The following is a 15,264-nucleotide window of genomic DNA, read 5'->3' on the forward strand; positions in this document are numbered from 1 at the left end:
CTCATATGTTGTTTCATGAAATTCTTCTGTGTCTTCCAATTCTTTTCGATACAGTGACTCAGTATATGAAAAGCAAATAGCAGTTACCTCTTATAGTTGGCTGGATTCAATCAAATTGACTTGGTTCTGGAGCCTAAAGAACTGACGATATTGTTCTTTTATTGGAGGTTCTTGGGCCTGTGGAATTGACAATGTCATCATATTTTGAAGGTTAGACATAGAATTACTGACCAGTTTTTAAGTAATACTTTATACTAAGTAAACTCTGACTCTATAGATAAACTAATGAGAACAACTACATCTTCAAAAAAACAACTACACAGTTAAAACTCAACAAGGGTTAAAAGATAAAGACAAAGTGGAGGAAAAAATTAGTGCATAAGAGAACAATAAAACAATAGAAAGATCTTTTAGAAACAAGAAATTAAGAAAAATGGCAATTGTGATTAAAAAATTTAAGGAGGTATTAACTATGCATTAAGACATCATGATGTCAAATAAAAAAATTGATACCATTAAAATTATTATGTAAAAACTGGTAAATGTAGAACTGAGATAAAATGAAGCCAATACAGCTTATGTATTTAAAGAACAGCAGTGAAAAAGCACAAAAAAAGCACAAAGATAACACAGAAGAAAATTTTCATGTAAATAAAGTTAAAGCAATTTTAAGGAGTATCCTAGGATGCTCAAGGTGATCAGCACCAAAATAGAAGCCAGTAAAATTACGAAGAAAGTGAATTCATGTAGTAAAAGATATCCTAGCAAAGAAAAAATATTTAAACCTCACATTTTACTACAATAACTTTCAACTTCACAACAACAACATTCAACTTGACACAGTAAAATAACATCACGAAATACCGAGGAAAAGAAAGCTCGTCAGTAATTCTATGTCTAACCTTCAAAATATGATGACACTGTCAATTCCACAGGCCCAAGAACCTCCAATATAAGAACAATATTGTCAGTTCTTTAGGCTCCAGAACTAAGTCAATTTGATTGAATCCAGCCAACTATAAGAGGTAACTGCTATTTGCTTTTCATGTTACAGTTCAGAGGTAAGATATTTAAATGCTCCACACTTATTAGACATATACTAGACAACATGGAATATAGATTTTTTTTCATCTATCATTTAATCAAAACATATGGAGTAATAAAAATGTGATGCTTAAGAATAATTAAATGGGACTCTGCATAAAGTATCTAATTAGTGCCAGGTGCAGGAAACATTAAGCACTCACAAGAGGGATATGATCATTTCAGGTCATGGGGTAACAGCCTGTCCAAAGAGAATTACTGCTGGGGAAAAATGTCCAGGTCTCTTTCCAAGACACACTCAGGAGGATTTTTTAAGAAAATGGATGCAAATATATCAGAGTTGTTACATAATGTCCAAATGTTTTGTGATTAAATATTAATATTAATAATTGGAATAGTTCCAATATTAAGTATCTACTATATACTAACTGTTCCAGATTTCCTATAAGGAGAGTGCATTGCAGATATCAGTCACAGTATTTTTTTTTAAAGTAACATCTGATTTGGAACATGCCCTGAATGAATTTTTGAACCAGCTACACTTTATGGCTACTATTGTTAGACTGTACACTAAAATGATTGAGATCATGTTATTGGCAATATTTCGAATGATAAAACTTTCTAAAATGTGGATACATTTTAATCATTGTATTTAGGCAATTGATAAAAGCCCCACTAAAAACATTCCCTATATCTACATATATCTTTAATAATTACTTCCTTAAACTAATAAAAATATAGAGAATATGGCAAACTATATTAATTTTTATAGTTATAAATGTACGCGTAGTGAATTGCAAATGTTTTATCCAAAGGAAACAGTTTTGAATCATCAAATTTTTAATAGTTATAAATTTACATAAAGCTGCATATTGTCAGTTTGTGTTTTTGGTGTTTTAGACAAGTTTCACCTGATATACTCAGTTTTTCGTTTCCATACTTGAGGCAATCAGCATCTAGCATATGGTATATAAGACACAAAGCTAAGCAGGGCTCAGATTCAAGAGCAAGGCAGCTGGTAGATTTGACAGTTCTTTTCCAAATTACTCATCATGATTTGAGTTGCTGCTAGGAAAAAATGTGTTGCCCATCTCCAAAATAGATGTTCTTTTTTATTTTTAAGCCTGGGAAATGCTTCCAATTTAAAAAAAAAAGACAGATGGATATAGGAAGCACGATATTTATCCCCATTTAGACCATCTTCCTTTGTCAGGTTCCTCATCAGTTTTCCAAACAAACAAACAAATACTTCAGCATTCATATGTAACTATGTCCTAGGATGCACTTTCGCTTCTCACATGAAGAATGCTTGTAGAGCAGGGAAAAGCCAAAACCACGGGGAAACTGGGGACTTTTTTAGTGTTAAAGTGGCATTTGCTTAGATTTTGTACAAACCAATCAATACAGAAGTTGGAGTATAGAGCTTGTCTTGAAACATCAATGACACTGAAGATTTGTAAGTGAAACCTAGAGAATATCATCTTTCATTGGCAAGAAAATGATTGTCTGCTTTCAGTAATATTCCCAACTCTAGACCTTTTCTAAATTTTCCTTTGGTTCTGGAATCCCAAAAGTACTTACGCAGAAGTGTTCCAACTGTGAATTGCACAGAGTCACAGATTCTTTCATTCTAATGCAGCTCCTATGAGTATTCATTTGGATAAACCTCCTACTGGAGGTTTACAAAGATTTCCAAAGAAGGCTGTCTACTCAGAAGATCTGCAAGTTCCAACTTATGTGTGGGTCAACTGTTAACTTCTGGGTCTATTAGTATTCTAGAAGTGGCACTGATTTTTCATTTTCTTTTGAAATCCTTAGAAGTACCCTATTCTCTCGACTTTCTCTAACCTTCACATCTTGGGACATATTTATCCGCCTTTTTTATAAGTTGCTTTATCTCTCCTTTCTATGATTTCCACTCCACAGACTACATTATGCTATGAGTTTCTAAGGAAAACATGGATAAAATGTGGTCTTTGTATGATTTGAGTGAGTGTGTGTGTGTGTGTGTGTGAGAGAGAGAGAGAGAGAGAGAGGAAGAGCGGGAGAGAAGGAGAGGGGAATGGGGGAGGAGAGAGAGAATCCTGAAGAAATTGATATAAGAAGTACAAATTGGTGCGAAAGTAAAAAGGCAAATTTTCTAATTATCAGTCTTTCTACAGAGATCCAATAAAAGCGTAGCTGCATTCTATTTCCAAAATTAATAGAAGTTGTCAAGTTTAAAGAATAGTTCTTCATATTTCTAAGCATTGTCATAAGTCATTCAAGATAGATTTATGAAATGACAGGGTTTCCCAGAATAAAGTACAATGTGTCAAGAAGTTAATTCTTTAGTTCCAGTCCACTTGGGGTTTAGGAAATAATTTCAACCAAGAATAAAATACAGGAAGAAACTTTTGAACTACTATACAAGTGTCAGATACAACTTAATACTCTGTTTGGACTGTGTTTTCTAATCATTAAAAGCTGCTTTTTATTTCTGGCTTTTAAACATATTGAAAGTAGTTAACATATTGTTTCATATTCTGGGAACTTGAAACTTATAAAATAATATAAATCAAGCAAGCCTGAATTATTGGCCAAAATAATATATAAAAATCTATCATGTAAATGAGATTTTCTCGGTTCACTTGAAAAGTTAAAATCACATGTTGCATTTGACGCCAGTTGCTAAACCAACTTTTATTTTAAGATACCCAATATCATCCCTTCTACTTGAAACTGTTGTCATCTATTAGCTTTCAGAGTTTCTTTAAACCCATAGTGTTTTAATATCTGAAAATCACTTCAGATACATTTAGTAACTTTCTATTTGTTAATCATGAAGATTTTTCAAAAGCATCAGATTATTATATTTTGGATTAATAATACTTTTATGAATATTGAGTATATTTTCTTACTTGACAAATTAATGAGTCAGTTTCTGGACAGACTCTATTTTTTTTTAATTAGGCATGTAGATAATAAATATGCAGCAGTTAAAAATACCCTTAGAATGAGCTTTGTATATTTTCTCTTCGTCATAATTTTTATCAACCTCTCCTTAATTTTAGATGTCACACTGCAGCCATATGCAATGATAATTCACATAAATTGTTATAAACAAAGAGGTTAAGATATTGTAACATGTTTCTTGATTTGCTAATATCAGCAATAAAAAGCACCATCCATGTAGTAAATGTACTTCAAGAAAACTTTACGTTCAAATTAATTATATGCCACAATTTTTTATACATCCAAAAGGTTAAAATTTGAATAATTGTATACCTTGGGAATAAAACTACATTAACAAACCTTTGTATACAAACTTTACACATACAACATTACACTTAAACTCAGTTCATTGCCAGAATAGTTTTCATAAGGCAGCATGAGCCTTTCCCTTTTTTAGATGAGATGATTGAGTATCAGTTTTGTTTAACTAACCAGAGGAACTAACCAGCTACCACTTAGAAAGAGCTGAGATTCTAAATGAAGGAAGAGAGCTCTATTTGGCATTTTTTCAAAAAAATCTGCGTAAAAACATACCATATAAGAATGAAGTTTGTGAATTAAGTCTGAGTTTAAGCAAAGGAGGAAAAAAACACGTTATGAGTTTGGATAAATACATATCAAATACATAATGTTAAAACAGTTTTTAAGAAAGGTTTTGAAAATGGATGGATAATTATTAAAACTGTGCCAAACTGAGTAAATTATTAAAGTAGTTCTTGGTACATTAAATAAGCAATTAACTAAATTCATTTTTCCACCTATCCATGCATCCATTTCTGTATCTATTCATTTATTTATAACACAGTTATCAATATGTCTTTAATTGCATCTGTTAGTATAGCTAAAATTTGAAAAAATAGGAAAAAGTTAATTAATGAATTTGAAACTATTTTATCTTTCAAATGTTTGCCAATACAGGATCACTTAAATTTTTGTAAACACAAGCTTTTAACTTCAATTTTGCAAAGCCAAATGAAGGATGAGATGAATTAAAATCATAAGCATTAACTTTTCATGCCAAAGGACACAACTCTTTCTTTCCTTGCCTCTCATGGTGCAAGCATCTACCTCCAGTAACCTAATGTATTCCATTTCTTTATTTTCAATAGACATGCAGATAATAAATATACAGCAGTTACAAATACTCCTAAAAAGTTGGAACTTAGAGAAGCTTAGATTATAAGATGGGCGTAAATAATATAATTCTTTATTTAGTTCCTCAATTGTTTGTTTTAACTAATATCCGATACGAATAATAACTATAAATGCAAGAAAAGGGACATAATATTTTCTTTCTTAATAAATTACCAGTTTAGTTATTAGTTAGCATAGTCATTTACATTAACCGTATTTCCTACTCTTTGCTAGATAGCAAGACTTGCTACAAATGGCTTATCAAAGTGATGAAAATATCAAAAGCAACTTTCATGACAGACAGTCTCACATATTTTAACATCAGTGAATAAGTAGATTTCAATCCATCAAATTCTGAATGCATGAGTTATGAAGCATCATACAAAGCCATGCTAAATGGGTAGAAGGATGGCTACTTACCAACAGGGCGAGCTGTAGACATTACAATGGTGTGGTGAGAACATAAAAAAGAAATTAAAAGAAAAAGAAAATTATCAAAATGCATGATGAGTAATGTTACATTTAAGTATGGACAGTAGAATGATCTCTAAGTCTCACAAATTCAAGTATGAACAGGATGTCTGGGATTGATAAACAGAAATTGTTAACATAATTCTGTGAAATAGTTATTTTGTATCCTGGGACTGTCTCTAATGTTTAAGATGCTCGAAATGGAATCTCCTCATCTCCCCTTACTGTAGTTGTTATTTCAAAGACCTATTTAGGATTAAATCGTTTTGTATTACCCCTAAGTTAAAAACCTGAAGAGTATAACTATTCAAGTCACAGAGTAGCAAATGTCATGTCAATAAAAGAAGGCCTCACTGTCTGATTTAAATAGCAATTGGATTTTAAGCATGGTTAGTCAGAACCATTACAAGGACTACAGAAAAGCCCCTGACACTGCCTTTCAGCCAGTAATAGGTTAAGATCACATCACTTTTCATCCGTGGACAGTGTGGATGAAAATATAACAAATAGGTTAGAACATCCTTAGAGATTTCAACTCAGTAGCTCCCTAACTACTGCTAAGCTTTTCTCTTTTTGGCAGAGGGCAGAGGAGGGGAAAGAAATGATTGACAAGTTGATTCTTGTTCATACTGAGAGTGACTTTCATACTGCTGCTTCAACAAATTATTATTTTTTTTATTATACCATAACGTTCAATCACTAAAATTGGTCGTAATAAGCTGTGCCTATTATTAAAACACAGAAATTGTAAGAGACACACATGAACTTAACACTTTATAAAAGAATATTGCCAAATCAATTCATGCAGTAAACCATTTGTTCAGAAAGCAATGGGAAAATATTGCAAGACTTGTGGTCCCATTATCCAAATGAAAACAAATATTTTAAAAATCTTTCAAAATGTTACAGTTCAAAATAGAAAATTACTTATAACTAAAATTTCTGAGTAGTTTTGTGTTGATGGTGGATCTTTGGGTATGATGACATAGACATAGTCATTAAAAACATACATATACAATCAATTAAACATCATAATATTAGCTCAGTGAAATTAAAAAAATAATTCTATAGCTACTATATAAGAATAAAGACATTGTGAATAGAGACATTTTATTCACAATTGACAGGAAAAGATTAAGGTAATTCAAATGTAATTACAGCAGTAATAGCAAAATCCTAACTAGTAAAACTCTAACGTGTCCTACAGTAAGTAGCAGATTCAGAGCAGGAAAAAAAAATAAGAAAGATATAAGATTCTGAAGGTGCAAAAACAGTATTTCCTTGTGGAGAGACAGTATTAAAAAAAACAACCAAAAACAAACAAACAAACAAAAACACAAAAAACCCCAAAGCCAGAACCCTCAGAATAAGACATCACACTGATAACAAAATTGAGCAATTTTTTTTCTGATGAGACTCCACATTTTAACAATTTTTGTGATGAGATTTATTTTCATTTTCCCAATAGCCACATGAAGAACTGGCTTTTATTTTTGCCATTGTATATTTATAGTTGCCTCGTTTTGAGTGAGGACAGTCATTTGTGTTTTAAATGAGTGATAAATAAGAAACTATGGTGAGAAACAATACCTTAAAGAAAGAAATTATATTTTTTTTCTTCCACTCTACCTAGGATAATTTAAAAAAATATTATTTTTTTCCCCTTCAGTGTAAGACAATTTTCCCAACAGTCCTTGGTTATGCAAAATGAATTTAAGCTATAGAAAAACAATGGGAATATGTGAGCTTAGAATATGTTTTTTGTGTTAGTTTGCTTATTATTTGTTTAAAATATGCTTGAGAAGACACTGTTGGCTAGCATTATTTTGTATTTAAGTCACATTTGTCGAAATTAGCAAAGGGTGATCATTAGGTTTTAACTTTGACTTTATAGTCTATTTTCATTATTTTTTTAAGAAAATGATTGAATAAGTTTTGTGTCAGATTATGCCTATAAAACTTTAGAATATTTTCCCTAGCTGTCCAATATTTTCCCCAACTGGCTGAACATAGCAAAACTATTATCTTGATAATATTTTTATCAGGAACATCCCAACAAAACTTCTTGCCTCTGCCAGATATCAACATTTCTTCCTAGAGGGAAAAAAGAAAAATGAGCAGGTGGATGTTTTTAAAAATCAACAAATGAAACTAAATTGTGTCCCTGCATTAAATGGTTGAAAATGGAAGTGGCCTCTTGGGCTGGCTGACCCTGTTCTAACAAAATAAACACTGATCATTTCATTATGTGCACAGAAAGACGTGGGCAGGGAAAAATGAGACTTACAGAGAACTTTTTTTTTTCTTGGTGATTTTTATTTTAGCATGAGAAATCCCAACTGTTTTTGCTGATTGTGAAAAGCTACTTTTAAACAACATATCACATATGGAGTTGTGTTGTTTTGCTTCTTTCCTTTTAACCCTGTTTTCTTAGGTTTCCGTCTTAGATGGGAGTTAATTACGTATCCTGATTAAGCTCTAATCCATTCAAAAAAGCATAAACTGGGATCAAAGCAATTTAAGATATGCTGCTTAAAACCCCCCAAAACCCTCAATATGCTGTTAAAAAAACTTTCTCTATTAGCTTTATAAGTTGGATTCAAAGGACCATTCATAAGAAACAAGCTTTGTTAAATAAATGTTAAACTTGAAACTTTTAGTAAATTATGAAAAAAACCCAAACCCCCCCCAAACCAATTAATTGGGTTAAGAATTTAAACAGATAACTTCAAATCTCATTCATCCAAGCATTCCTGTATAAAAGGAACCCTGTTGCTTCTACAAACAAACAATTCCTCTATTTCTCACCATTTGTTTAGTCAGAAAATATTTTTTTTAAAATAGAGCATTAATTGGTTGGTTGGTTGTTTTATTTTTCTTAAATCCACTCACTTCAGAGAAGTAATATAAATCAACTTTGGGGTTAATTTGGTTAAGCAAATGATTTTTTATAAGAGCTTTCAGGTTAAAAGCAAAAAAAAATATATCTGTATCTATAAAGACATAAGGGAGTTGTTACAGGAAACTGTGCTGCCAACCCAAAAACACATGGTTCTGGTCCACCAGCTGCCCAGTGGATGAAAGCTGGGCAGTCTCTTCTCATGAGATTTACTGCCTCTGAAATCCTCTGGAGGGTCAGCTACTGGTCAGTTCCATCTATGGTATATAACAACAACAAATACATCTATGTAGGCATATATTTCTATATATCAATGGCTATGTCTATGTTTATATATAGGTTATTCGAGTTTGGTTTGTTTGTTTGCTTTGTCTTACATATCTGGAAATATATAGTGACATGATTGTTACATGATCATATCTTTTCTGTCTATAAGGAAAAAGAAATGGATCGAATGTTTCAGGATTGGAGCTATTGAGCAGTATACAGAGAGCCAATAACTATCTTGGTATCCATTATATTTGTCTCCTACTAGTTGCCTAGAAGATGATGTTTGTGGTTTGTTTGGCTTTTTTTAACTTCTTGTTTGTCTTGGGTTTAGAATGTAAAGTCCAAATTATACATCTGATTAAAAACATCTATTTATCTTTAGGAAGAGTGAGAAAAAACCTTTTCCTCACAAGATTGAAGACCATGCTGAGGATACCTGGTACATTTCTTCTAACTGCTGTAAACCTTCAATCCCTTTTCCTATTTTTAAGAAATCTTCTAGGAGCACAGTCACACAAAAGTAAGGGATAGGACTAACTAGGTTGACAGGTAACAGAGATGTTAAAGTGTGCAACCAACCTCCTTCTCACTAAGGATGCTAGGAGGAGGCATTAGTTAAGAAAGCAGAGAGAATGTTGAAAGATGGAGCAAGGGATACCCTTACATGCCTCCAAAAAGCTGTGAGGTAAAAGATGTAATAGATAGTGTTTATTTTGTAAAAAAAAAAAAAAAAAAAGAAGAAGAGGAAGAAAAGTACCTGTCTGCATAGTTTTATTTGGCACATTGGACGATTTAATTTCCTTCTTTTTCTCTCTCTCTCTTTTTTTTTTAATTTCCTTCTGTAGATGAGCATGCTATCCTGTTAAGGCTTAGTTCATTCCAGTGCTCTCTATGTATAAACTCTATTGAAAGGCTTCCATTTATAAGTAATTTCAGTGAGTCTGTAAATAAACTCTGTCCCAAGAATGAGGAAATGTGTTATACTCAGAATGTAAGGATTATTGCAAAATATGACAATGACTATTTCAATTCTTTAAGGTCACTGAACTTCATATAATATGCTTGGAGCCAGATTATCAATGTTAGAACACCTTGGCATCCCCATTCATTTTTCACATTTGGAAGCAATGCTAGTTGGTTGTTTGTTTTTTAAAATTGTTAACTCGAAAGTTAACATTAACAACAACAAAAAAATTTCAAAGCAATTCTAATATAATTGGCAGACATGGAAAAAAAAATTAAAGTACCTTTAAAACATGTAACATTTTTAAGAGTAGTAAAGAGTTGTTACGAATGGGAATGGTCTAAAAATGTGGATATTTATTATTTTAAACATTTTTGAAACCATGTGAATTATTTTCTTTAAATCACATAAGCAATTATTCATTAGGTAAAATTAATTCCTTTAAATTTCTGCCTTTTGAAATTCAATACTGAGAGTAAATTTATTTCTATTAATGATGGGTTACCAAAACTATGTATAATAATGAAAGAATGGAAGCTGATATTTTGACTGTGTTCACACTTACCAATTTAACCAAGTATTGGTCTCCTGGTGCTCTTATATTCGACATGTTAAGTCACTTACCTCTGACAGTGAGAGTAGCAGTGGCTTCTACTTTTCCAACCCGATTCTCAGCAACACACATGTAGGTGCCTTCATCTGAACTCATGGCTTTTTTAATTCTCAATGTGTAATCATCTCTGATGTCATATCTGTAAAGAACATAATGGAGATTATTAAATATTGTTGGGCATATAGTGGCAAGAAGTTTTGCAGCAATCCTGAAGGCGCGCAGTTGGAGGCCAGCAGCTGCTCTGTGGGAGAAGGGTGAGCAATTTCCTCCCATGTGATTTACTGCCTCTGAAACCCCGCCGGAGGGTCAGTTATGGGTCAGTTCCGACTCCATAGTGCACAACAACAACAAGATATATAAATAATAGAAATAATGCTGCTATTGCTGTTAGAGAGCTCTGATAGCCTAGTGGTATGAAGTTCCACTGCAATCCCAAAGGCACTTGGCTTGAATCCACCTGTTGCCCTGGAAGAGGATGGACAATCTTCTCTCACACCATTAACTTCCTCTGAAAACCTGCTGAAGGCTCAGTTATGAGTCAGTTCTGACTCAATGGCACACAACAATAACTGTGTGTTAGTCGTTGTGTAAAGGGTCTTTACTGTTTTGGAATCTACTATTGTAGTCACTGTATCAATTAATCTCATTGGGAGCATTAAATATTATTAAATAACACGAGAGGCTGGGCTCTATGAGGAGAAGCATGGCGTTAGGATTGGTGGACGATCTATCAACAATCTGCGTTATGCAGATGACACAACTTTGCTCACTGAAACTGAGGAGGACCTCATGCACTTACAGCAGAGGGTCAAGGAGTGCAGCCTTCAGTATGGACTGAGACTCAATGTCAAGAATACAATAATTCTCACCACCGGACCAATCGGTAGCATCAGGGTGGATGGCGAAGAGATTGAGATTGTTCACAGCTTCAGTTTGCTCGGCTCCACAGTCAACACTCTAGGCACCAGTAGCCAGGAAATAAAAAAAAATGTATTGCGATGGGAAAGTCTGGCGGTTAGGGACCTCTCTAAAGTACTCAACAGCAACGGTGTCTCTCTGAAGACTAAGGTGCGCCTGATACAGGCCATGGTGTTTGCAATCACTTGTTATGCATCAGAGAGTTGGACAATGAGTGCGGAGGACAGAAGAAGAATTGACGCCTTTGAGCTATGGTGCTGGAGAAGAGTACTGAATGTACCATGGACTGCCAAGAAAACAAACAGATTCATCGAAGAGAGGGTTAAACCAGGCTGCTCCTTGGAGGCCAGGATTCTGGGGCTTTGCCTGACATACTTTGGACAAGTTGTAAGGAGAGACAGGTCTTTAGAGAGGGACATCATGCTGGGTAGAGTAGAGGGACAGCGCAGGAGGGGAAGACCCTCTATGAGGTGTATTGATTCAGTGACTGGGGTAATCGGGATGGGTGTGTCAGAGATAGAGCACGGTTTAGGGTTGTTGTACATAGGGTCACTATGAGTCGCAAACGACTTGACAGCACATAACAACAACAACAACAAGCATATCCATCCTCATTGTCTTTTTTATGTTGGTCTTCATTATAAATGAAACACATACACCAAAATCACACATAAAGCCTTCAGTCCCAAACTGCAGTTGCTATATACTCTTAAATATATTTTTAACAAGACCATTAACCACATACAATCTCCATGCACTCGATCTTTACTTATTTCTCTTTATATATGTGCAATGTTTCATCATTTCAAACCTTTCAAAGATATTTTTGGTACGTCCATCTTTCATAAGTAATTCATAAGTAAGGAAAATTATTAGTGAATATGGAATTATTTAAAAACTTCAAAATATTACTATATAAGAGAACATTAGGAGGCTAAATGAAAGTCCTTTAGGATAAGGGATGGAATCTGTCTTAGTATGTGATAATAAGAAAATTCATGAGAATTACTTATCTAAGAAACAAGAAGATAATAAATTAGTAGAAACTGCAGCAAATAATTTATAAATTTATTGGTAAAATAAATATAAAAATAGCTATAAAAGACAGAAAACATGAACAGAATATGGATAGATCAAAGGGACTCTACTACTGCTTATACATAGATTTGGCCAAATACTTATGCATTCATTCATTCATTCAACCAATCAATCTGTAGTTGTTGTTATGTTGTTAAATTGTCAAATTGGAACTGACTCATAGTTGAGCCTCCAGCAGGCTTCCAGATGTTGTGAATCACTCAAGAGGAGATAGATCATCTTTCCAGCTGGTTGCATTCAAACTGCTATCTTTGGTTTGGCAGTGCAATTTCTTACCTAAAAGGCCACTAGAGCTCCAAAATCATCAATGAACACCCTGAGAGAAAGAAGTGCTGATCCTAATGCCTCAGGATCATGGATTCCATGGACATTAAGGCCAATTGGCGTACAGTCAAAAAATCTAATGTTCTAAATATTACTTCAGTGAATAGTGACATGTGACCTAAAAGTTTCCAGACAGCCATCTAAAGTATATTGCTAGTCTCTTCCTGAAGGAAGAAGACAAACAAGTATTCATAGAAGAGTTATTATTGAAGGTTGATTGACAGCATGAATCTCAACCTTCCATGACCCTAAGAATAGATGTGATGTTGGGATACCATTGTTGACCACTCTAAAAAAAGGGTCACAGTAGAAGGTTTTGGGTAGAGAAGATGAAAGATACAGAAGAAAACAGAAAAAATTTTAAAAATTGTGCTGTTTCTTGTTCAGATAGATACTAGTGGAGCTTTCCAAATCTGTGGGACTTGGTTATCTTTCTAGCATGGAACAAAACTCTTCTCTGTGGTGCATCTTTCAGACGAATAATAGAGACAGAGGTCTATAAGGTGAACACTGGTATTAAGATGGCATTCACTTCTTGCAATAAATAATCACACAAGATCAAAAGGATAGCATTTAACAAAGATAAAGCTCAGAAACCTGGAAGGGTAGAATAGAAGGATTAATGAAAAGAAGAGTCTCAGAGAGGAAATGGGAAAACAATGGTTATATTGTGGATGTGGTAATTTATGTTAAAAAACAAACTGCATGTAAAAAGTTGAAGGAAACACATACTAAAACCATATTAAGAGGGGTATGTGGTAAAGAAGTCTAAAAAACTATTACATCTACTTTAATGTTCTGGCCATGGATTGAATTGTGTCCTTCTGAAATATGTGTTTCCTTGGTTACCTGATTGGGTCGTGATTCGCAGTGTTTTGTATATAATGTTTAATAGGGAAGTTACATACTAAATGATGTCCTATGATCTGAAAACCCAACCAGTTTTAAGTATATCAAGGGTCCAATGAGAATCTCAGTCTCATCACAGTGCTGATGAAATTGAAAAAGTTTCCCTGGAGTTTGGTGTGTAACATCTTTTATCTCATAGGAGCAAAAGAAGATAGAAGTAAACAGAGAGTAGATGAGATCGGTGGCATCAATAAAGAAGAAGCAGAAACAGAGCAAATCCTTTGATGACAAGGTCCTTGTAGGGAGAACTATTAAAAACTAGGAAATCAGTGATTCCAAGATATATTAGTCATGACATGCAGGAGATATGCAAGGAATACTGGACCCAAAGAAGCAGAAGGGATACAAGGGCCTTCCTCCAGAGCTGACAGAGAGAAAGCCCTCGCTTAGGGTTACCATCCTGACTTCTAACCTCTTAAACTGTGAAGAAATATATGCATTTTTTATAAAAGTCATCTACTCATGGTTTTCTGATTCAGCACCACTAGGTCTCAAATTACAGAGAACACTTTGTGATTTTTAGTTATCTCGTATCCAGTATTTTGTTGTGGGCAAAGATTTGGACTATGTGTTTTTCTTTTTTTATTTTTTTTTACACTGATTTATTTATAAAGTTTGAATTGTGGGAAGACTTAGACTTTAGATGACAAAAATTTAGACAATTTGGCATCCGGATTTCCTGGTGCCTCATTGCCTACTATTTTTTACCTACAGAAAACATTCAGCTTTATTGAAAGCATGATGTGTAATCCATAAAAGGAAATTAATTGGGGTGGATATGAACATGGAGGATGACATTAAAATGGCAGATGCTCTGAAAATTTATTCTTAATCATCTCAATGAGTAAATGATCAATACAAAAAAGAAACTTTTGATGGCTGAGTGGATAATAAAAGTCAGATCTCATAGTCTTGGTAATGAAATTTATACTATATATTCTGACCCTTCATTGGGTTACCTACGTTTTAAGTCTTAAGGAGACAAAATTGGCCATATTCTCCTATGGGGCCATCTTGGGATTTAAACCACCCAAGACATGCAACCTTTTGGTAAGCAGCATAACACACTATGTACAACACCATCAGAGTTCTTATATTCAGATTTAGGGTTCATTACATTATAATTTATTTGCTGGAAACTTCATGAAGACAAAAAAATTTGCAGAGAAAAAACCCCCAAAATTAAAAAAAACAATGGCCGATTATTTTTGCATTTTGCTCTATTAAAAATACGAAAATCTTTACAATCGTCACTGTTTATCATTTGGACCATTTTACATACAAATCTGAATTTTTAAACTAGGTCTGACTCCAAAGCCCATGCTCATTCAATTATACCACAATGTTATCTAATACAGAAGGTCTAAAATAAGGTCTGATGATATATACTGACATTTGAAAATCAAAGAGGCACAAATGAACTAAGTATAGGTTCCACACCTGAATTCTGTTCCACAGAAGTCTCAATAAACAACTCTTTTTGTAGGAGGAAGCCAGATGTGTTGTCTCTTTTTCAGTACAGCTGAATTGAAACCAACTCACAGCTGACTGCCCACTGGGATTTCAAAGCTGTACATCACATGAGAAGAGACTGTTCACTTTTTTACCCCCCTCAGATGCATTAGT

General features: G+C 33.7%; 1 protein-coding gene across 1 annotated transcript in view; it reads right to left on the reverse strand.

The window, feature by feature from the left end:
- Positions 1-15,264, reverse strand: part of ROBO2 (roundabout, axon guidance receptor, homolog 2 (Drosophila)) — an 843,022-nt gene that overhangs the window by 160,348 nt on the left and 667,410 nt on the right. Inside the window, exon 6 of the mRNA XM_006889811.1 lies at positions 10,401-10,528. Within this exon, the coding sequence (XP_006889873.1) occupies positions 10,401-10,528 (128 nt within the window). The remainder of the gene's footprint in view (positions 1-10,400; positions 10,529-15,264) is intronic.

The sequence above is a fragment of the Elephantulus edwardii genome, unplaced genomic scaffold (assembly GCF_000299155.1).
Source record: "Elephantulus edwardii isolate Elephantulus edwardi_28Jun2011 unplaced genomic scaffold, EleEdw1.0 scaffold00081, whole genome shotgun sequence".
NCBI classification, from domain to species: domain Eukaryota; kingdom Metazoa; phylum Chordata; class Mammalia; order Macroscelidea; family Macroscelididae; genus Elephantulus; species Elephantulus edwardii.